General features: G+C 42.1%; 1 protein-coding gene across 3 annotated transcripts in view; it reads right to left on the reverse strand.

The window, feature by feature from the left end:
- GRIA1 (glutamate ionotropic receptor AMPA type subunit 1) overlaps positions 1 to 21790 on the reverse strand; it is a 297691-nt gene that overhangs the window by 86738 nt on the left and 189163 nt on the right. For all 3 annotated transcript variants that reach the window (XM_077768974.1, XM_077768972.1, XM_077768973.1), the window contains 4 exons: positions 21513 to 21617; positions 9626 to 9736; positions 8543 to 8749; positions 2146 to 2516 (listed from right to left, as the gene is read on the reverse strand). In XM_077768974.1, the coding sequence (XP_077625100.1) occupies positions 2146 to 2516; positions 8543 to 8749; positions 9626 to 9736; positions 21513 to 21617 (794 nt within the window). The remainder of the gene's footprint in view (positions 1 to 2145; positions 2517 to 8542; positions 8750 to 9625; positions 9737 to 21512; positions 21618 to 21790) is intronic.

Here is a 21790-nt window from a genome sequence, read left to right on the forward strand (position 1 = left end):
GGACAAACAGGCATAGATTGGAGGTATTCTATCAAAGATTGGGAGGAAGGAGGCTGGGTTGGATCCTGTGTAGTCTCATTTTCACCTCAGTATTAGTCCTAAGATACTCTAGTGGAACCCTTAGAATACCTGGAGACAATGTTTGAAAATACTCCTGCAGTCAGAGGTCACAAACTCAAATACTATCCCAGGGGCCAGCTAAGTAACAAAGGAATGAAGGTGGTTAGCTGTGGGCTGCAGTGTAGTGGAGTATGCATGGCTCAGTTAAGGAGGGCAGCTGCCACTCAGCTTTGCACAACCATTATCAAATTCTGGGGAGATCAAACACAAACATGCCTCACAGAGGATTTAAGACTTGTGGGCCACCAACTTGAGACAATCAGAGGAAGGGTGGGGACTCTGAAAACGTATCCTGAGGTCAGACCACTTGGGTGCCATTAGAAGATGAGATGCCTACTGATGAAGGAAATAAGGGAGAAAAACAAGCCTGTGGGTCTTTTTAGACATATGCATACTGTGATGGCCCTGTGTTATACTGACTAGCTAAGAGTCATTTCTTCCCACTGTTTATCTACTGGCCTGATTTATTTTTAAGCAAGTCCTTCCCCTGCTTGGTTCTGTCTACTCTTCACCATGTGTTTGCCAGTATTGGCCAAGCATCCAGTCTCACACCTCCTCTCCCACGCACCCCACCCCCCAACTGTCTTCTTATTTAAAGAAAAACAAGATTATAATGGTGAACAATGAGACTACCTAAATTATACAGCAGCCAAAATGAGTCCTGAGGAAAGATCCTGAGGAAGATTTTATTCCTTTGCTTCTTAGGAATATTGGTTCTCATTGATGCTCAAATGCAAAACAGACAGGTGGCTAAGATGCCTCCAGCACATGCCTATAAGGCCTTAATATTTACGTAACTTGCTCCCAGAAGGTGACAGTGTGTGCAAATCTATTCATGAAGCCAAGTTCTAAGTCATGCCTCCCCATGTACTTTGGAAACTTGGTTGTCTACAAGGGACTACCTGGTGGAAAAGGAGTTCATAGACAGTGAACAACTACAAAAGGAAAAGGAAATATAGTCAATGCTCATATATCAGATAAACTGGAGGGGATCTGTCACATGAACATTCCAGAATGTAGTTGAAAGAACATCACACACAAAGACAGGAGGTCAATAAATGTGAGGATTGGGCTAGATTGGTAGTTTTCAAGTTTCTTTTATGCGCCCCCCCCCCCCCTTCTATCCTTCCTCCTTTTTTTTCTTTCTTGGCTTCAGAATCATTTTTTTGAAAGGAAATATTTTCAGTCTAATGTATAAAACGGACAAAAGTTGAGCTACTCTGGTTCCATGTTGGGGCTGCAGCCTCACTGATTTGGGCACCCTAGTACTCTCAATGTGGTATCTGAGGCACCTCTGAGAAATTCCATTTTCGAACTACAAGAAACAAATTTATATCACCATTAGAACTAGATTATTTCCAAGGTATGTTTAGAACTAAGAAAAAGAGAACCCTTTCCTCTTAAAAATGAAGAAACCTAGGTGTACTATGTCAGGTGACCTGCTCAGGGCCCTACCTAGCATGACATAGCTGGTGCTAGAACCCACTGAGTTCAGTGCTCCTTCCATCAGTTAGAAAGTCACATAGGATGGCGGTATGAATCTCAACTCACCTAGCTACAAGCTCTGTAACCTTGGCAAGATATTCAACATTTGTGTGGTTCCTCATTTATGAAAGAAGATATAACAAGAGTCCCACCTTATGCTTCTGTGAGGAATCAGTGAGATAATGGATATATGGGACTAAAACCCTTGCTTAGCATATGGTAGGTGCTTACTAAATGTTAGCTGTACCATACTGTCCTCCATCCCTTCTCTGTTCCTTGCAGCTACAAAACATCAGACTTGTGATTATCCCTATTAATCTTGACAGAGCACATCAACCAGATAGCAGACAGAGCTGGCTCAGACACAGGATGCATCCAGCCGATGGACAGCATGCATTGGACAGTTGGCTGTAAAGCGTAGTTGAAAAGCTGAATACAGTGAAGTCTGGAAATAATTCCTATCCCTTAACTTTCCAATATTTGCTTTGTTTTCCAAGAAAAATAAGCATTGAGCAAAGGGGTTGAGAAGAGCTGACTGACCTGGGAGAAATGTCACATCCTTGTTGCATGAATGCTCCCAGGGAGAACCACAAACTGTTGAATATCCCAAACTCATTGGATTGGTCACTGGTTGTCTGGTCCCGCCCTTCCTCAAACTCTTCACTGTGCCATTCATAGGGGCTGAAGCGGCTGACCAGGAAAAGGACGACACTCACTCCAATGTAGGCAAAGACAATGCACATCCAAATTTCATAAGCCAAAGGATCGAGGAAGGAGAAGACCCCCGGCTTGGACTTCTGCGGCTTTTTTATCATGATGGAGATCCCCAAACTCATAAATGGCTTGGAGAAATCTATCACCTCTTCCCGGACCAAGGTGATAGTTAAAGGAGCCACGGCCACATCGGCTCTCTGTAAAAAAAAAAAAAAAAGAAAAAAAAGGAAGAAGAAGAAGAAGAAGAAAAAATGCAATTGAGCTCAGCAGCTCTCTGTTCTCTTGTTTCTGTCTCCACTGAATATTCTTTTGCATTTTAAAAGATGTGAGAGAGTTGAAAAGAAACTTAGAAGTCTAATTACTCCTACTCTCTATATTTTTGACAAATGAATGATCAGCTCACTATCTTATAGGAGAGATTATCCCAGTGTTTGGCAGTTTTCATTGTTAGGGCATCTTCCTCACCTTACCAGAAGGGGGATGTTGTGATATCTGTTGCATTTGCTGCTCAGCAGCCATGCCTCCTTCCTCCACAAGAAGAAACACTCCTGTCCACTCTCAGTCCTTCTAGTTCAAATCGGCTAATCACCCTGGTTACATGGTAAAGGGCATAACCCAGGTTTGGCCATCAGTGTACTTCATTACCCTCGTCAGAATGATTCATTCAAAAATGGCATAGGACTCAAGTCAGTTTAATGAGCATTAGCTCTGAGAGTCAGAGTGAGAGATTTAGAAACTGATCCATAATATCATTTGGGCCATGCTAAATTCAGGGCTTACCCTGGACTCCAAGGAAGATGGGTTAATATATTTTATTTGTTCCCAGGAACATGAACCAACCCTTATGTTTGCCTAAGCCAGTTTGGATTGGGTGTCTTTTACCTGCAGCCAAGATATCCCTAGGTAATAAAGTGGTAAAGGCAAATGTAGCTCAATAAACTCTTACTAGGCACTTCTTATGTGCAAGCCTTAGGCTGGAAGCTGAGGGTAAGCTACAGTCCCTATACTCAGGGTATTACACACTAGTAAGAGAGGTTGGTATACATATCACCTTTCCCTCCTCTGACCTCTCCCCTCTGCAATTGTTCAGTCTGCCAGGTAGGCTGAATATGTGCTAGCCAAGAGATACACAATGATACAGGAGACTAGAGGACATTAATTCTGGCTGAGGAGATCAGGGGCTACATCTTAAAGAGGTGACACATAAATTTGGCATTGAAGAAGGGTAGGATCTTGTTGCTCTGACACAGTACACATTTCAGAAGGAGGGAATTATGTGAGTGAAGGCCTTACAGAGAGGAGGAAAAGAAGCATCACATGTATTTTTCAGGAAGACACCTAAGAAACATACAAATAACTCAATTTTTAAAATTTAAATCCAGCATGTAGACAAACATAAAAAGGTTGCAAGAAATGCTCACCCTTGAGCATCCAGCATGTGGAATTACCATCCTTGCTCTTTGGTCTTTCTTCCTCTCCCTAATGGCAGAAGCATTGGCATCTACACAATAAAAATCCACTGCTCTGTTGGCCTGAGATCAAGAGATCCTGGAAACCCAAGAAGGTTTCATGGACAGGTGCCACAACACTCATTTTTGAAATAAGAGACACATCTGTGCAAGTCTGTTCAAGGTGGATGGTTTTCTCTCATGATACACAACAGTCCAGATGCTGTGCAGATGAGCGCCCCACTTAGCTGCTGACTAGTGTTGCACAAAGATTTCCACTGATTATTCCCATTGGCTGGGGTTTTTGAGAAGATGCTTTAAGTGGAAGAAAAAGCCTGGCTTCAAAATGACTTAAGTTCTCGCCCAGAAAAAGAAACTTTCCATAAAGCAATGTGGAGTCAGGTGTGAATTTGATAGTAATTCTGCTTTTTTCCCCCTAACACTCACTGCATAAATTTATTAGTACTATTATTTTGCAAACACTTTCAAGTAAGTGCAAGAGAGAAGATATCTACTGTCTTCTCTGTACCCTAACATAGGTAGAAAATGAATGGAAGAGAAAAGTAATGGAAATGACTTAGAGGGACTACTACATGTTGCCCAAAAGGGAGGTGGATGAAGATCAGCTTTGAAAGTGGAAACAGGAATTAAATGTATTTGTTTGATGCCTGCTGATGGGAGTTAATGAAAGGGACTGTGGACTGGAAAAATCATAGAAACACATCATCTTAATGCTTAGTTCATTCAGCAGTTCCAAGATTTGTTTCATAGAACATTATTTCTGGAAGGATATTAATAAGTATACCATGAAAATAGTGTGCAAATTAGTAAACATGAATTTAAACAGGTGGGGCAAGCCTCCTTAGAACCTTTAGGAGATCACTATGCACTGAGAATTTCCAAGAGAGGTAAGTAGATGCAGTACTTCTAAAATTATCTGGCCATGGATCCCTGAGCATCAAAAGAGACTCATATGTGTAGAAGATAAGCACAGTGGGAGATGCTACATTCAATGACCATACTTTATAGAGACAAATTCAGGTCCAGAGAGGGAAGGTGGTTTGTGCAAAGCTGCAGTGCTTTAGCTTATCTGATATTGACTGAGAGGTCTCAAGAGGTGATTTCCAGCACCTGCGGTTGGTAATGGAGTTCTGCCAGATTGGTCAAAGGCTGAGCTCACCTGGGAAAGTTAGACCTGGTTCCTCTGCTCATGACTTGCTGACCATGGGGCCTTAAGTGAGACTGCTGTCTTTTGGGATAACAAATTCCTCGTTAAAAAAAGAAGAAGTACAATAATTTTTTGCTTTATCTATTTGATAGGATGGTTTTGTGAGGATCAAAAGAATTCAAATATGTAAGACTACTGTGAAGTGTAAGCATTTCACAGATGGTTAAAATTATTTACTTAAACTGACATCTTAGGATAGTAGCTCTCAAAATTGAACATATGTCAGAATCACCTGGAGGGCTTTTAAAAACACAGGTAGTACAGTTTCTGGATATCAGTGTAATACCTGAGAATTTGCATTTCTTTTCTTTCTTTTTTTTTAGTATTTATTTTTTTGGGAGACAGAGACAGCATGAGCAGGGGAGGGGCAGAGAACGAGACACAGGATCCAAAGCAGGCTCCAATGTTCTGAGCTGTCAGCATGGAGCCTGACATGGGGCTCAAACCCATGAACTGTGAGATCATAACCTGAGCCAAAATCAGATGCTTAACCTATTGAGCCACCAGGTGCCCCAAGAATTTGCAGTTCTAGTAAGTTCCCCAGTGATGTTGATGCTATTGGTTCAGACATCATACTTTGAGAACCACTGATGTAGGCGAGCCCCAAACAAAATATGTGATGTCTAGAAATAATCGTGGGGAAAGAGTAAGTAGTTTTGATGTTGTAGGCAAAGGTGAAATGTGAAGAAAACCATAAGGGTTGGAGAGCTACTCTGAGCCAGGCACTGTGTAGGTAAACTCCCCACCCCAGCCCTGGGATAAAGGATTCACTTTCCCTGTTTTGCAGTTGTTCACTAACTTATAGATGCCTGCCTTCAAAGTTCACTCTCTTTCAGCTCCACCAAGACAAAGGACAGGCAAGGAAGCCACCCATGAATCAAGCACAAAGCCATACCCATGCAAGAAGCAGAAATTTCATTTGTGGCATGTGGCATCTGAAAATGCAGATACTATTGTTATTCCTATTCCCAGTGAATAGTGGCCTTACAGTCCAGTGCTCAGATGGATTGGAGTTCAAAAGCCAGGCAGCATGTCACAACTCTGCTTTTACTAGCTGTCCTTTGCCAAATTACCTACCCCTCATGGGCCTCAGTGTCCTTATTTATAAAATGTGGAAAATAATTGTATCTATCTTATGGGGTTGTTAGGAGTAAATGAAATAATGTGGGTAAATTATTTAGCATGACACTTGACACATACTACCTGTGGAAATGCTACTACTACAACTTTTGATAGGACCAAGATGGAGCAAAAGGAAGATGAGAGAGACCTTGATTGACTTAACAGTTTAAAAGGCATTGAAAGAATAAATTTGGGGGCCTCCAAATGAGTTTTGTGTGACTTTCTGGTTGTTTGCGGCTAACAGGTAGTTCTTCAAACTCCTCTATTCTTCCTCAGAGACGCAGAAAAAGAAAGCCAGATGATATTGAATTCGGCCCATCATGGAGTCTTGAGAACACAGTTTATAGAGCACAGAGGGACAGGCCTGATGAAGAGTTGGGGATGGATGGGGAAGGGCTGGCCCTGGGGCATCAGAGGTAACTCTGGTTTCTTACTGATGAGCCAGTGACCCATCACTGACTGTTGGCTATTGGGTAGCTTGACCTCAGGATTATCGTACCATTGTTCTGCCAGAATCACAGGCCTTTTGTTAAGAGAACTGTGGTCCATGGGGTGAGGTCAAAGATGAATGCTAGTGGAGGTTTCCATGGAAACCAACCTCCAGATGCAGCACTAACCATCCAGGTCTCTGTTATCAGTGGAGCTTCCCAGAGTGAGAGAAGTAGAGGGAGGACAAAGGGTAGAAGTACATCCCACTCCTCAACTCATTAACCATCTTACTAGGTCATCTTAAAAGCCACTTTCCTGTGAAAGATTTTCCTTATTTCATCTTTGAGTTCCCTTTGTATGGCTCTCATGGCCATCATGAGTCCTATTGCCTTGATATTGGGGAATGGAATTTAACCTAAATGGTTGCTTCATCCTGGCCAGAATTCAACATCAACCCGTGACTTAGCATATGCTTCTGCTCAGAGACGTAGCCTAGAATCTTCAGTTTCTGTGAGTAAGGTTGTGGTGGTCCCTTTCCTGCAAGTGGTGGCTAACTTTTTATGTTATGTTTGTTGTTTCTCTACTCAAGTATCTTCATCATCTCCCAGTGCCTAGTAAATCAATCTGCTCTTCCCCTTGTCACTTTTTACTCAGACAGCTCTGACTACTCAATCTGAGCCCTCTACACAAATGGCTAATGTTTTATTTTTTAAACTTATTTATTTTGAAAGAGGAAAGAGAGAGAGGGAGAGACACTGACTGAGCAGGGGAGGGGCAGAGAAGGAGAGAGAGAATCCCAAGCAGGCTCCATGCTGTCAGCACAGATCCCGATGTGGGGCTTGATCCTACAAACCATGAGATCATGACCTGAGCCAAAATCAAGAGTCAGAGGCTTAACTGAATAAGCCCTCCAGGCACCCAATGACCAGTGTTGCTCACTCTTCTTACACCTTTATTTCCATCACCATTCTATTGTTTGTACTTTAGAAATTCCTGGGCTCCATTTATCTCTATTTGAATATGGCCAATTTTCTATCTCCATATCCTTCCTGATGGCTAGACAAACTCATGTTAGCCTCTTGCCTAATCCTTGAACTATGCTATCTTTTATCACTGTCTCTCATTGTATTTTCTACCCCATAAAATGTTACAATCTTTGGGGAAAGGGATCAGATATTTTACTTCTCAGTAATTCCTTAAATACTTAGAGCAATTCAGACATTCAGTGGCTTCTCAGAACTGCTTCAACTTATTGAAGATTTTATAGCAATTGTGCATGGTGTTATTTTAAGTGCAGTGAGTGATATAAAGACAGAGAGACCTACTCCTATTACACAGATAACTATTAAACAAGGCAAGGTAAGCCACAACAGAAACAGAAACTAAATCCTGCAGGGAAAGGCAAGAGCGCTTAGAAAGGAGAGTTCATACCTGTTATGGGGAGAAAGAAATGACACCTTGGAAAAAGCAATATCTGATACAGATTTTGGAGAAGGGACAGGAGTTTGGGGGTACTCAATGGAAGGGAGCACTCTAGAGAAGAGAGTGACTCAGGGGTTGGTCTTGCTGAAGCGGAAGGTACAGGAGAGGTGATATTGGGGTGAGAGACTGGAAAGCTGTGTTGAACCCAGGATGCATTTGACACCAGGAACAAGTTTATACAGAGGGGGGCATAAATGATTTTGAACAGGGGGTGGAAACTCAGCAGTCTGCCTCTGGAAAACTGGTCCTGAATCTTAGCTATCACCTATGTTAGATCATGATCAACTGAAGTCACAAGATTGAACTGAGAAAGCCGGGACCAGGAGACTTGAACAAAAAATCTCTTAAGATATTGGATTTTGAACCCCTCATCCTTTTGCTATAGTATAGTACAGCAACAATACTAAGTTAAGGGGTCCAATAGTCAGCTGTGCGCAGGGCCAGCCAACCACCAAATTATTTTCTATCAAACTCTCTCTCTGACCTCCAATCCCCCACCCTGTGGAGAACTTACTCCATAGACCAGCTCTCCCACCATGCCATTCCAAGCCTTGGTGTCAGGGTCACGGGCTCCATATTTTCCATCGCTGACAATCTCAAGACGGTAGGAGTAGCCCACATGTTTGGCAATCTCTGCTGCCAGCTCTACACAGTAGCCCTCATAGCGGTCATTGCCCTCAAACTGGTTGGCATTCTTCTTGAGCATCACATAAGGATCTTCCTGGTGGAAAAATGGGGGGAGAGAGAATGTGGGTTGTGGGTCCACTCATAGGTAAGGAGAACTTTGGCATGGCAGGGGAAGGTGTCACCAACATTGGTTAACTTTGGTCTCTCTAAGTTCCTAAATCTACTTCCCACATTTCTGCTCCCTCCATTACAAAACTTCTTGGGTTAAGAAAGTAAACTCTTCTCTTAAATACTGAGAACAAACTGAGGGTTTATGAGCAGTGGGGGAGAGGGGAAAATGGGTGATGGGCAATGGAGGTGGGCACTTGTTGGGATGAACACTTGGTGTTATACGGGAACCAACTTGACAATAAACTATATATATAAAAAAAGAAAGTAAACTCTTAAAATAAGAATATTTCATGATTCAGATGTGGGGCTCACCTTTTTAAATTATGTTCCAGGAGCTTTTGTATTTTGTAGAGGTGCCTCTGGAGGCACTATGTTGGGAAAGAAGACCCTAAACAGTCTTCAGCTTTCTCATGGTCGATCACTAAAAATCACAGCAGTTCAGTGGATATAAAGTAGCTAAAGTGCTGGGTTTTAGGAGACTTTCTTTGAAAATGGCTTCTACTGAAGGAGTGTACAGTCTGAGAACCACCATAATTTAGTCTCATCATTATGTCTTATATATGGGTAAACTGTGGCTCAAAGGAGGGTAAGTGACTTATCCAAGTATATAAAGTGAAAGAAGAGCCAGAGTGAAAACAGCATCTCTAATTTCTAGGAAACTCCTTTTTCTACTCCCTCTTTCTACTTACGGCATAGTTTTGGCAAGAAGAATAACCAGCCTTTGCTCCTGGTGAAAATCTTTGTGTTGGTTGGTCTAGCTTACATCCCAGATAACCTTGATGAAGGACTGAGTACTCACTAGGATTGTAGTGACAATATATGTTCTATTCTGGACACTTGAATTGTCCCCTCCAGCTTGAGCATCGGTGGCTGCAGGGACAAACTTATCATCTTCATTCCAGTAACCGATCTGTTAAGGAGAGGAAAGTGGTGACATAAGATGGGCCAGGCTCCTCTGGACTGGCCTACTGTGGACCACCCAGGTAACACCAGACAAAAAGGCAAGGATCTAGGCATCACATCATACAATATTGGACATACAAGGCTCTAAAGCATTGGTAGATAAAAATAACAAGAGGTAAAATGCTCTCTATCCAAGTCTTCCTAGCCCCACCCCATGAACATCCTCACCATGATGGGCTGGGCCTAGAAATTGCCCCCTCTGAAGAGGAGGCAGGTTTAACTTGATGCAGCTAAAATATTTTGTATAATGCAAGCCAGGGCTGTGGAAACTGAATTCCTTGCAGTTGTTCACAAGGTCAAACCCCTTTTGCTTCATGTCTATTAACCCTTCTCTTCCTGAACTCATTCTGAATGGTAGTTGGAATCAGACAATTTAAACATTAAATTCCTTTTGCTTTATTTTTATATTTAACTGTATTTTTCCATCTAGATTTAATCCTGTGTGATTGTTATTTTATCCTTTATCATTTATTTCTCTTATTTCTAATTATGAACTATACATATATTATGAACTATACATATGAACTATGAGTATATAATAGTGCCTAAAAATACTGGCTGTAAACAGTATTTTTTTTTTTTAAATCAGTAGGTTATTTATACTGGCTCATTTTCCAAGGTCTTTCAGCTAATATTTATTGGATCCCTTATTGTGTGCAAGGCTCTGAGCTAGAACACTGGTAGTATTGTGTGGGAGGTTAAGAGAGATACAAAATAGTCTAAGAGGTAGTCCTTGCTCTGAAAAGTCCCCCAGTTTATTTGGGAAGATACAACACATGCAACACACAAGGTCATGAAGGATGAACAGGTTGAGCCCAAACCTTTTAGGCTGGAGAGACCTTGAACATGTGCCAAGGTGTGAAGGCTGAAATTGGTTCAGATATGTAAGTTCAGTGGCTTCTATGTATAATATAGAGTTAGCCCAAGAGGGAAGTGGGCACGTGGTAGCAGATTTTTTTCTTTTTAATTTTGGGAGAGAGAGAGAGAGAGAATCCCAAGCTGCTACATGCTGTCAGTGTGGAGCTAGACATGGGGCTTGATGTCATGAACTGCAAGATCATGACCTGAGCTGAAATCAAGAGTCTGACACTCAACCAACTAAACCACTCAGGTGCCCCAGGAGACACTTGGATTTGAGTGCCAGGTGAAACAATATAGACTTTATCCTGAAGGCAACATGGAGTCATGGAGGGTTTGGGAAGAGCACAATGGATTTCCTAATACACATACACTCACAAACACACACTTCTGTCCTGTCTCTCTATATTTTTAGACAGTTGTATTTTGTTCTGGGGTTCTTCTTCTGGCTGTAGATGGAGGGTGAAAAAGGAAAGAGAACTGGAAGTGCATATGCAGAGGAATGAGCAAGCCTCCCACCAGCCAGAACTCAGCCCAGGTACATACAGCTGAGGTCTGTGCCAGTGGTCAACTCAAATACCACTGTCTCCTTGATGTCTTTCCCAGTTCCCTCAGTTGGAAATAAGCCATTCTCTCTGTGATCTCACTGCCATTAACAACAACAATGATAACTGCCAACACTGATTATGTTCTTGCTATTGTCAGTGTTTTAAAGTTTTTGTGCCATTTCATTTGGATTAGAGGAGTCTGTGACCTGCCCAAGGTAATACAACTAGAAAGTGGTTCTGCTATTGTTACTAAGAGGGGACTTGGCTTCCGTGATAACATGAAATCTTTTTAGTTAACATTTTTGAGTGCTTACTGGGTTTCAGCCACTCTTCAAAGTGTTTTTTTCTTTTCTAATGTTTTCTTCCATCCTCACAAAAACCTATGAAGTGGGTACTTAATTATCATCCCCATTTTAAATGTGAAGAAACTGAGATGTGGAGAAGTGAGGCAACTTTTCCAAGGTCTCTGTCAAATCATGGAGCCAGGATCTGAGCCAGGAAAGTTAGCTGCAGGGCCAGTAAGCTGCCAGCCCACTCCTGAATGTCTCAGGTAGGTCCCCACTGGCCCTGTGGTCTGGCTGTATGTCTGTCCCCATCTCTCCACAGTGCTGTGGGTTCCTAGTGGACAAAGCCAGAGGTCTATTCCTTTTAGGATGATTTACTTAGCACGGCATATTCTTCCACAGAGAAGCAGCTCAGGAAATGGTTGTTAAGAATATGTGCTTCCTATAAGGAGACAATGGACCCTACTGGGTGCTGAGACAGGCTAGAGGCCTGTCTCTCAGGACATTTGGTCAAGATCTACCCTCAGTGCAGGCATGTGCTCAATATTGCCTGTGTGAGGCACTTTTAGTCAGCACAAAAGGAGACATTTCTCTCTAATAACACAAGAACCAGAAACTTGGATTTCCAGAATGTCAGAGAAGGAAGAGGCTTGAAGAATCATTTCTTCCAACCTCTTCATTTTACATAGAGGGACCAGGGGATGGGCACAAAATCAGATGAAGTCTCAACTCCTTCACTTTGCTAGGCCAGGGCTCCCTGGAAACCTGGGGTATCTGTGGGGACCTTTTCCATGCCACTTTCCTAGGAGGTGGGTGAGGGGTCAGGAAATGGGTGAGAGCTCTGGGGTCCCCATCCCCCCTTCAAAATACTCAGTTCTACTTTTTATCTCTTTCACATACTGGGATCCCTCTAAGAGTTCACTTTTACAAGGATCCCTCTGGTTGGAAATGTTTAAAATCACTATTGTAGTATATCATTATGCAAATTTAAAAAAATTTTCCAAAGTACTTTCACAACATTTAACTCTTTTGCAAATAGCACAGACAGGGGTGGGATGATTTTCTCTGTTTTATAAAGGAGATAACTGAGCCTTGGCGAAATCAAGTGATCTACTTTATAAATATAGAGATCATTAGCAGATTAGCAGCAGGGCATAGGGGCCACGGCATGGACTTCAAAGGTTAGGTTATTTAATGTAATCAGTATTAACTTAGGAGCAGGCCTGGCAAATGCCATCCTCTCTCCGCCCCCCCCCCCCCCCCCCCCCNCCCTCCTTCCTTTCATTTTCTCTGTTCTACTTTCCTCTTCACAGTTAGCCACAGGTTTAGCTCCTCCTAATCGAACTATCAGTACAGAGCAAGTTGCCTCCTCTGATGTGCAACTAATTTCTCTAAAATCTACAGTGTATTATTACATATTATTTTTTTAAGTGGGGGCTTGATAGTCAAGAGATTTACCTCTGGCATAGACAGACCTGGTTTAAAAGATAGACTTTCCTGGGGTGCCTGGGTGGCTCAGTTGGTTGAACTACTGACTTTGGCTTAGGTCATGATCTCATGGTTCATGGGTTTGAGCCCCATGCTGGGCTCACTGCTATTAGCATGGAACCTGCTTTGGATCTTCTGTCCCCTCTGTCTCTGCCCCTCACCTGTTCACACACGCATTCTCTCTCTCAAAAATAAATGTTAAAAAAAGGTAAACTTTCCTAATTACTAATATTTGGCCAGCTACCTGACCTCAAAGGGCCTCAGTTCCTGCTCTGTGGAATGAACACATCAAAAATATCTGTCTTTTCACATAGACCAATGGAACAGAATGGAGAACTCAGAAGTGGACCCANTGGAAACTAATTTGACAATAAACTATTTGTAAAAAAAAATAAATAAAGGGCATCTTGGTTGCTTCTAAAAAAAAAAGAATATCTGTCTTTTGGGGATGCTATGAGGAAGAAATGAGTTAATGCATGGACAACAATGAGAGCAATATGTGGCTTATATTAATGCTTGGTTTAAGGGTAATGCCTAGTTGAAGGCTAGCAGGCTTCTATAGTATAAGACATTGCAGTCTCAATTTACTATTGAAATTATCAATCTCCAAAGAAATAGTGTATTATTATAGAGCATTTATTTCTCAAATTCATTTGGGAAAGTAACCCTCTTTACATGCAGAATGTCCTAGGGGGAGTGCTCCCCAAACCACAAAACATGGCTCTAAAATCTCAAGTTATTTTGATAAAGGATAGGGGAAAAAGCCAGATAAATCCATTGTACAGTAGATTTATATGACTTAGAAAGAGACTTTAATTTTTAAAGATAGTGGTCCTTCAAAGCTAGTATTGTGGCACTAGTTGTTAAATTGGGATCTATAAAAGTTATTGTACCATTTGGTTTATATACAGCTTCCTTGATATCAAAAGCTAGAGGAATAGTTTAATGTTGTAAACAAGTTTATTTGATGTCTCACCCTTTTGTAGGGAAATAAAACAATACTGCCAGTCAAGAGTGGGGTGATGCCAAAACCTGGCCTGCACCTCATGTAAGCTAGCAGCTGAGAAGTCTGGTTCCACAGTTTGATGAAAAGAAAGTTGGCAAAGAGTTTTGAAGAGACACTGCACTTCAGAGATGAGAGCAAATTTCCCTTTCTTAGAGAAATGGGTTGGATTATCATACAGCACTTTGATTCTCTACTGAGGATATGCAGGACCTTTGATTCTCTCTGAAAGTAAATCAGAGCTAGTGGCTGGTAAAGACTGGGGCCCACTATTCAGGAGAGGATTTAAACAATTCTAACAGTGAGAGGTCCTCTCCTGGGGCCAGTTATAATTTTTGATCTTCTGTTTCCATCTACCTCTAAAGATTCTTTGAATGTAGGAAATGAGTCTAGATGATAGATCAGATGTTTTTTAAGTGAATGAAGTCTAAAAAGGAGATGATTATAGAACAGTAAATTCAACTGATCTACCTTGCACAGTCAGCAAGTCAGATTTACACATTTGTATCTCTTGGCTGTCTGTAAAGCCACAGCCCTGGGACCTCCCAAAATGAGATCCATTGTAATACAGTTTTTAAAAGTAGGTTGCCTATTGTGGCAAAGTCAACTAGATTATGAGCAAGGACTCTTGTTCTCTTTCCCTAGCATAGAGGTGTTGGTGGGAAGTGGCTCCCTAGCCAGAAGTTACGGGGCATCTAGGTGGGCCAGAGGATTGGGTTCTGGCCAATGGAATGGAGCACAAGTGATGCCCATCTCTCCTGGTCTGACTCCCCCAAATCTCTAGCACAGTTTCTGCTTTCTTTCTTCCTCACCTGTTAGCTAGATGTTGTTAGCCAGAATGATGCAAGCAGACAGTGGAGCCTCTCTATAAGACTTAATCTTAACCAGAGCCCTCAGCCCAAAAACTGGTCATCTGGTGAATGAGAATGAAATGTGTATTGCCTTAAAGAGCTGAGAATTCGGAGTTTATCTGTCAGTGCACCTAGGGTTATCTTAACTAACCCACTTAAAAGAATTTGAACTTAATATGTTTATGTATGACTTTGAATTCTGCTTTAAGTGTTATTTAAAAATTTTTTTTTTCTTATTTGCTGGCAGGTCTATGGAAATAGAATAGTATGCACCCTGGTTGCCCAGCAACATCCAATAAACTGTCCACTCATTTAATAAAAAACCACTTATTTTTATGTGTGTCAATATATTGCAGGGGCTGAAGATGTAATAAATAACACAGCTGTGGTCTCTGATTTTAGAGAGCTGACAATTTAGTGGCAGGAAGGTGGAGAAGAGGGGAAGAAAGACAATATATATCCAGGCCAGGGGTCAGCAACCTTTATCTGTAGAGAACCAGACGGTAAATGTTTTAGGCTTTGTGGGTCATACAGTCTCTTTGCAAGTACTCACCTCTGCTGCTTTAGTGCAGAAGCAGCCACAGATATTGAAACAAGTGAATGTGGCCATGTTCCAAAGAAACTTCATTTATAGATAATGAATTTTTATTTTGGAAAATTTTCACATATGATTAAATAGTTGTCTTTTGATTTGTTTCAACCATTTAAAAATGTAAAAAATGACTAGCTCATGGGCTGTACAAAAGCAGGCAGTGGGCTAAACTTGCCTTGTAGGCTGAAGTCTGCCAACTCCCTTCTAGAACAATAAACCAACAAGAATATATCAGAAGGGTTAAGCATTAAGAAAAAAATAGAATGGGATAATGGGATTGTGCCAGATGGGTGGGGGCCACTTTAGAAAGCTTGGTCAAGGTCAGCCTCTCCAAGGTGACTTCACTTGAGCAGAGACCTAAACCACAGGGAGAGATAGCACACAAAACTGCAATGATAGAGAACATCAGGTAAAGGGATGGATAGAAGTCAGTGGAGCTGTGCAGTGATGAGCTAGTGAAAGAGGAGCAAGAGCTCATGCCAGAGGGAAGCCGCATCTAGGGTTCTGAAGGTCAAGGTAAGGAGTTATATTTACCTGCAACAGGAAGCCAGAGGAAAGTTTTAGGCAGAGAAGCAATAGAACCTGATGTATATTTGAAAATTATTGCCTCAGTTCTTGTGGTGAAAAATGGCCTTATAGAAGGGCAAAGATGTAGATAGCAGGGCTAGGTGATAGGTGAGGAGGTTCCTGGATGCATCTAGGCAGGTCTGGAGATGGCTTGGGCTCTGGGGTCAGCAGTGGAAATAGAGAGAGGTAGTTGGGTTGGAGCAATGTCTTAGAGCTATAAGAGGATTTGGCATGTCCAAAGTTGGGTAGCAAGGATTTACAGAAAAATTTCTGAAGATCATATGGAATGGAAGGTTGTGAATTCTTTGGGACTTTAGATTACTTTTGACATCAGCAAGACTTTGTGTCACCTTTAGTTTGCTTTCCTGCCCATGCTTTCCTTTCCAGTTACTCAGAGGGTCAAAACCCAGGATAAGAAATTCAGGGCAGGGCACGAAAAGGCAGGGCAGGGCAGGGCAGGGGGACTCAAATCAAGTTGCAATGAGAAGTAGACACCTGTAATTAGGTCAGAAGTTAGCCACAGGGCTGATGATGATGGTAAAGATTGTTAAATTCACAGAGCTGGTTCCTTGATGAAAGACCTTGGAAAATTTTCCCCACACTTTTCCCTTAGCAGTCATTTATCAGAATTTGTGATTCTACCTGAATCTGACAGGGTATTTTAGATCTCAGATAGAGATCTCTAAATCAGTACCCCCTGGTGAACAAGATTTCCTGAGGATTTAGCTTTAGTAGAGCCAGTGCCAATTCCAGCATCTGAAGCTACTAAATGTTTGATGGATGGATGCCTGGAAACGTGCACATTTCAGTGGGATGTCAGATTGGACCCAGATACCTAGAGGGTATGTTGGCACATGAGTGCCAAGGATATAGGCCCGAAGATCAGGAGAGTGTCCCTGAGGCCCCAAATCAAGCAGCAGCAGCTCCTCTTTATTACATATATCAGGTAAGGCCATGTAATGTTTACTGAAACAAGCACAACTAGGTCACTCTCAAATCTGAGGAATTACTTTGCTAGGAGGCTGATTGAGTAAAAGGCCTGAAGCCACAGATGTGGAGGAATTGATTTTCTCCAAGTCAGATTCCCTGTAAACAAAGGATGCTTGAGCCCACAGTCTAAGCAAGAATTTAGTCATTGGAAAGTAAGTTGAAAAACAGCCTCGGGATCTGAAAACTAAAGCACAGCCATTTGCTGGTGGATTTTAAGGTTACTTTGTTCTTTCTGTTTGGTGATTTATCCATTCCATGGGCTTGTACAGCCTGATTCACTCAAGCTCAAGGCTGACAAAAAAAAAATCCCTTTGGCCTAAAGAAGAGAGTTTAAACAAACAAACAAAACATGTGCTGGGTGTCCATTACATGCCAGGCACTGCTTTTCTGAATCCCTCACTACAAGCTGTGGAGGTAGGAGGCACTGTTTCATTTAATTCTGACAATGACCCTGTGTAGTACAGGATATTATCCCCCTTTGAAGATGATGTAACTGAGGTCCAGGGAGGCTACGTAACTTGTTCTAGGTCATGTGCCTACTGAAAAACAAAGCAGAGACTTAAATCTCGACCTGTCTGCCTCCAAAGCCCGAGCTTGTAACCAACCAGTCTATGTTTCTCACCAAACCACCTAGAGCACCATGAGTCTTACAGCTCGCAAAGCTGCCTTTTTAAATGTGCAGACTCTGAGATTCATCTCTGTTCTCTTAAAGCAGAATGTCCAGCTGTTGGGACCCAGGAATCTATATTTTTAACAAGGCCTCCAGGTAATTCTTCTATTTGCTCAAGTTTGAGAACTGCCAATCTTGCTACAATGCCTCTTCTCCTGAGGAGAGTTCTTGATGAAGTGCAGATTTGGAGGAGATAAGGAGGCTTCCCACAGTCTCTAGTGAGGTTTAAGGACAACATCAAGGGCTGAGACCCCTTTTCCCAAAGGTAATGATTGAAGAAGTTCCCACTGATGGGCAGTTGGTCCATTGAGAAGGGTTCCTAACCCCACCTGCACTGAGGGAGCCAAAGTCCAGCCCAGAGAGGGACAACCTGACTGGAGGAGTGAGGTTGACAAAAATGCTGTCACATGCATCAGCATCCATGGTGTCAGTGCTGAGAGGAACTAAGGTTTGCACAGCCCAGCACCTCTCATTCATTTTAAAGATCCAGAGAAGTTAAGGACACCCTGCTGGGCAATGACCAGGCTGCGGTAGAAGCCTCTGCCTTATATTCATACTTATCTCATTACCACTTATGTCCCCAATATATCTAGCCTGCTGCTAATAGGTAGGGCAGAAACTGGCTTTATTTTCAACCACCTCATTACACTGCAGGGAAAAGAACTGGATAAACACCCATGTTTTAATTTAGACAAACACACACTGCTCATATGTAGTATGCACATGCCAATTTTGTCCACCAGGAAATGGTATTGTTTCCCCCTAAGGGCAGTAGGCCATTCTGAGGATTCTGAGGGACAGCCCAGGTCCATGGCCAACAATTTTCTGTGTAGGAGCAACCTGCTTGCCTGCCCAAGGCCTTACACAAAAGAACTGCTTTTATGTTTTCATGTACAATGCAGGGTGTGACACTGCCACTTCTTCTCTGCATCTGAAAGGAAGAAACACTGGGGAGGAGGTCACATAATTGTTGTCCCTTCTAAGGGCAGCAAAATACTCTGAGCTCCTCACTTCCCCACAGTCATTGGAAATGTTCCAATTGTGTTCTTGAGTCACTCACATGTGGCAGTGGCTACAGCAAGATGAGTGTGGCCTGGAGAGTCATGGGGCCCATTTCATCATAGCTCACTGTGAGACCTTAGGTGGCCTACTGGGCTGGCCTGCCTCAGTTTATCCATATAGAAAAGGGGAGCTATGTCATGAAGGCTGATATTCTTCACAATCACACTAAAGAACAAAATGCTGTGAAAAAGATAAACAAGTCATCTCAGTGCTTTTAGACTTTAGTCATGTAATACCTCCCTGAAATTTGCCATACCCATTAGTAGCCACTCACTGAACAATGATCAGGTGCCAATGCATATATGACATGTCTCCATTTTATAGATGCGGAAATTGAGGATTATAAGAGCTAAGAAACCTAGCAGATGCCTTTCCCAGCACAGGAGCACAGGCGTTAGGAGAACAGGGGATAAAAGAAATGAACTCAGAGTTAGTCTATTTCTGGATGAGCATCACTTGCAGTAGATTTAGTCCCCAAGGACAATGCCCTTGTGCAATCACCATGCCAGAGGTTTGCTGAAAAGTGGTTATGCTCCTAATGGCTGTATTCATAGCCAGATAGAGAGCCCTTGTTTGTAACTGCTGAAAGTTAACACAGGTAGTGGGCCTACTGTAGCCAATTCCTGAAGTGTGCCGAATAGAGGTGGGAAATGGGTTCTGGGTCCTCAAAGTGTTCACAGTCTAGGAAGGAATATAAGATGTATGTAAATTTCACTGCAACGAGGGACAGTGTGCTGGTGTCCTGGTGTTGTCACATGTGCTGTGGGAACACAAAAGGACAAGAGATGGCTTCTATTGGATGAGGAAAGAGTGATGATAGAGAAGTCATTGAAACATGGTCTTTGTGACAACCCGAGTAGTAGTTGTCCCCTCTGAACATGTTCATGCCCTTCCCCAGAACCTGTAATATGTCACCTTACATAGCAGAAAGGACACTGCAGATGGGGTTAAAGTTATAGACCTTGAGATGGGGAGATTATCCTGGATTATCTGTGTGAGTCTAAACCAATTACATGAATTCTTAAAAGCATAGTATCTTTCTTGGTTATAGTCATAGAGAAAATGTGAGGATGGAAGAAAGGTCAAATGTGATGTTGTTGGATTTGAGGATGAGGAAGGGTAACATGAACTGAGAAACATTGGCGGCCTCAAGAAGAAAGTGGAAAAGACAAAGAAATAGATTCTTCAGAAGGTACACAGACCTGCCAGCATCTTGATTTTAGCCCAGTGAGACCCAAGTAAGAATTTTGACCTATGATAAGTTTGTGTTATTTTAAGCCACTGTTTGAAATAATTTGTCACAGTAGCAGTAGGAAACTAATACAGTCTTGGGAAATGGGATGTGGTGAGATAGACTATGATATAGAGAGTGGGGTTCCAGACAAGAGAGCAAAGGATATAGGTTTATGGGAGGTAGGAACAGAAAGGATTAGCAGAGCTCTTAGGTAGAACTTTCTGTAATGATGGACATGGTATGACAGATTGAAATGAAAATCTGTGCTATCTAGTATAGCGGTTACTAAGACAAATGTGATTCTTGAGCACCTACCACATGGCTAGTGCAACTGAGGGACTGGATTTTAAATTTTGTTTAATTAAAAATTAAATTTAAATAGCCATACGTGGCTAGTAGCAACTGTATTTGACATCATGGGTATAGAGAGCATGAAGTTTGAGAGATTAAGACCCAAATTTCAATCTGTCAGGCCCAGCATTTAGAACTTCTGCATGCATTATGTCATTTAATCCTCTCAATGAGCCTAGGAAGTTGGCATTATTTATGGTGATCCCCATTTACCAGATGAGAGAACTAAGGCACAAAGAACCTAAATGACTTGTCCAGAATCACATACTGATAAGTGGTGATGCTAAGAATGAGTTCCAGGATTCCAGAGTCAGAGCTTTGATCCACGGGCACTCTACTAACATTCTACCATACTATGCAATACCTCTTACAACTACATCATGCCATCATAAAAAATAAAGAATATGATGGAGGCTGTGGACAGAATAATAGAGGCTGCCATGAGGCATAACAGGAGAGGCTGGGGAAAGCTTCTCTAGGGAGTGACATTTACTCTGAATGCTTAAAGCTGAGGAGGAATTGGCCAAGAAAAAGAAGGGAAGGGGTTAGAGAGTCCCAGGTAGAGGGAACAGGTATGAAAGCTCCAAGGTGAGGAAAAACGTGATATATTCAAGGAAGTGAAAGTCTATCAGAATGCCTGGCATCAAGAGAGAAAGAAAGTGAATGTCCAAGGTCAAGGATGAAGAGATTGGCAGAGGCTAGACAACACATGGTCTGGTAAAACTGTGAATGTTTTTCCAAGTATTTGAATGTTATTCTAAAAATTAATATGCATATATACTACATATTACACATCTAAACACACAAATATTTTTCACTTCTTCTGTATGGAAAATGGAGTGGATATGACCAAGTGTGGATCAGGAGAAAATGGTTAATGTCATCAATAACTGCATTCCCAAGTTCTTCAGAATCTCCTGGGAACAGCACAAGCATTTATATACATCTATTTATATTTTCAAAGTACTTTCCCATCCTTTGGATCTTCACTAGTACCCTGCGACAAAGGTAGAGACTTTTATCTCCATTTTGCAGATGGGTGAATTAATTCTCAGAGACAGGAACTGACTTGCCCAAAGTCCCAGCTGGTTAGTGGCAGAGCTGAGTCTAGAATCCTTGTTGCCTGAGTCTCTTCAAAGAGATCCAGTCCAGGAAAGATGGGCTCACAAGGCTCTCCGCTCTGGCCCTCTCCTCTCTGTGGAATGGAAGCAAAGGTGGCCTTTACCTTTCGGATGCCATCATGCTTCATTTCAATCACATGGAGGGTGTAGTTGGTCCGGCGTCCCTTCTCATTAAATTGAACGTTTCCTGTCAGTCCTTCAAACCGCACCTGGAAAGCAAAGCCAAGTATTAAACAATGAACTCAGAAGTTCTACTTGTACTTCTTTGCTTTTTCTGCTGAAGTGAAAGTCCTGAACCTGAGAAGCTTACATGGCATGAAGTCTTGGAGTAGCATGATGACTAAAAATCCCCTTGCCCCATAGCAGACATGGCTATGGGAGC

The sequence above is a fragment of the Crocuta crocuta genome, unplaced genomic scaffold (genome assembly GCF_008692635.1).
Source record: "Crocuta crocuta isolate KB4526 unplaced genomic scaffold, BGI_CrCroc_1.0 scaffold340, whole genome shotgun sequence".
Lineage (NCBI taxonomy): Eukaryota > Metazoa > Chordata > Mammalia > Carnivora > Hyaenidae > Crocuta > Crocuta crocuta.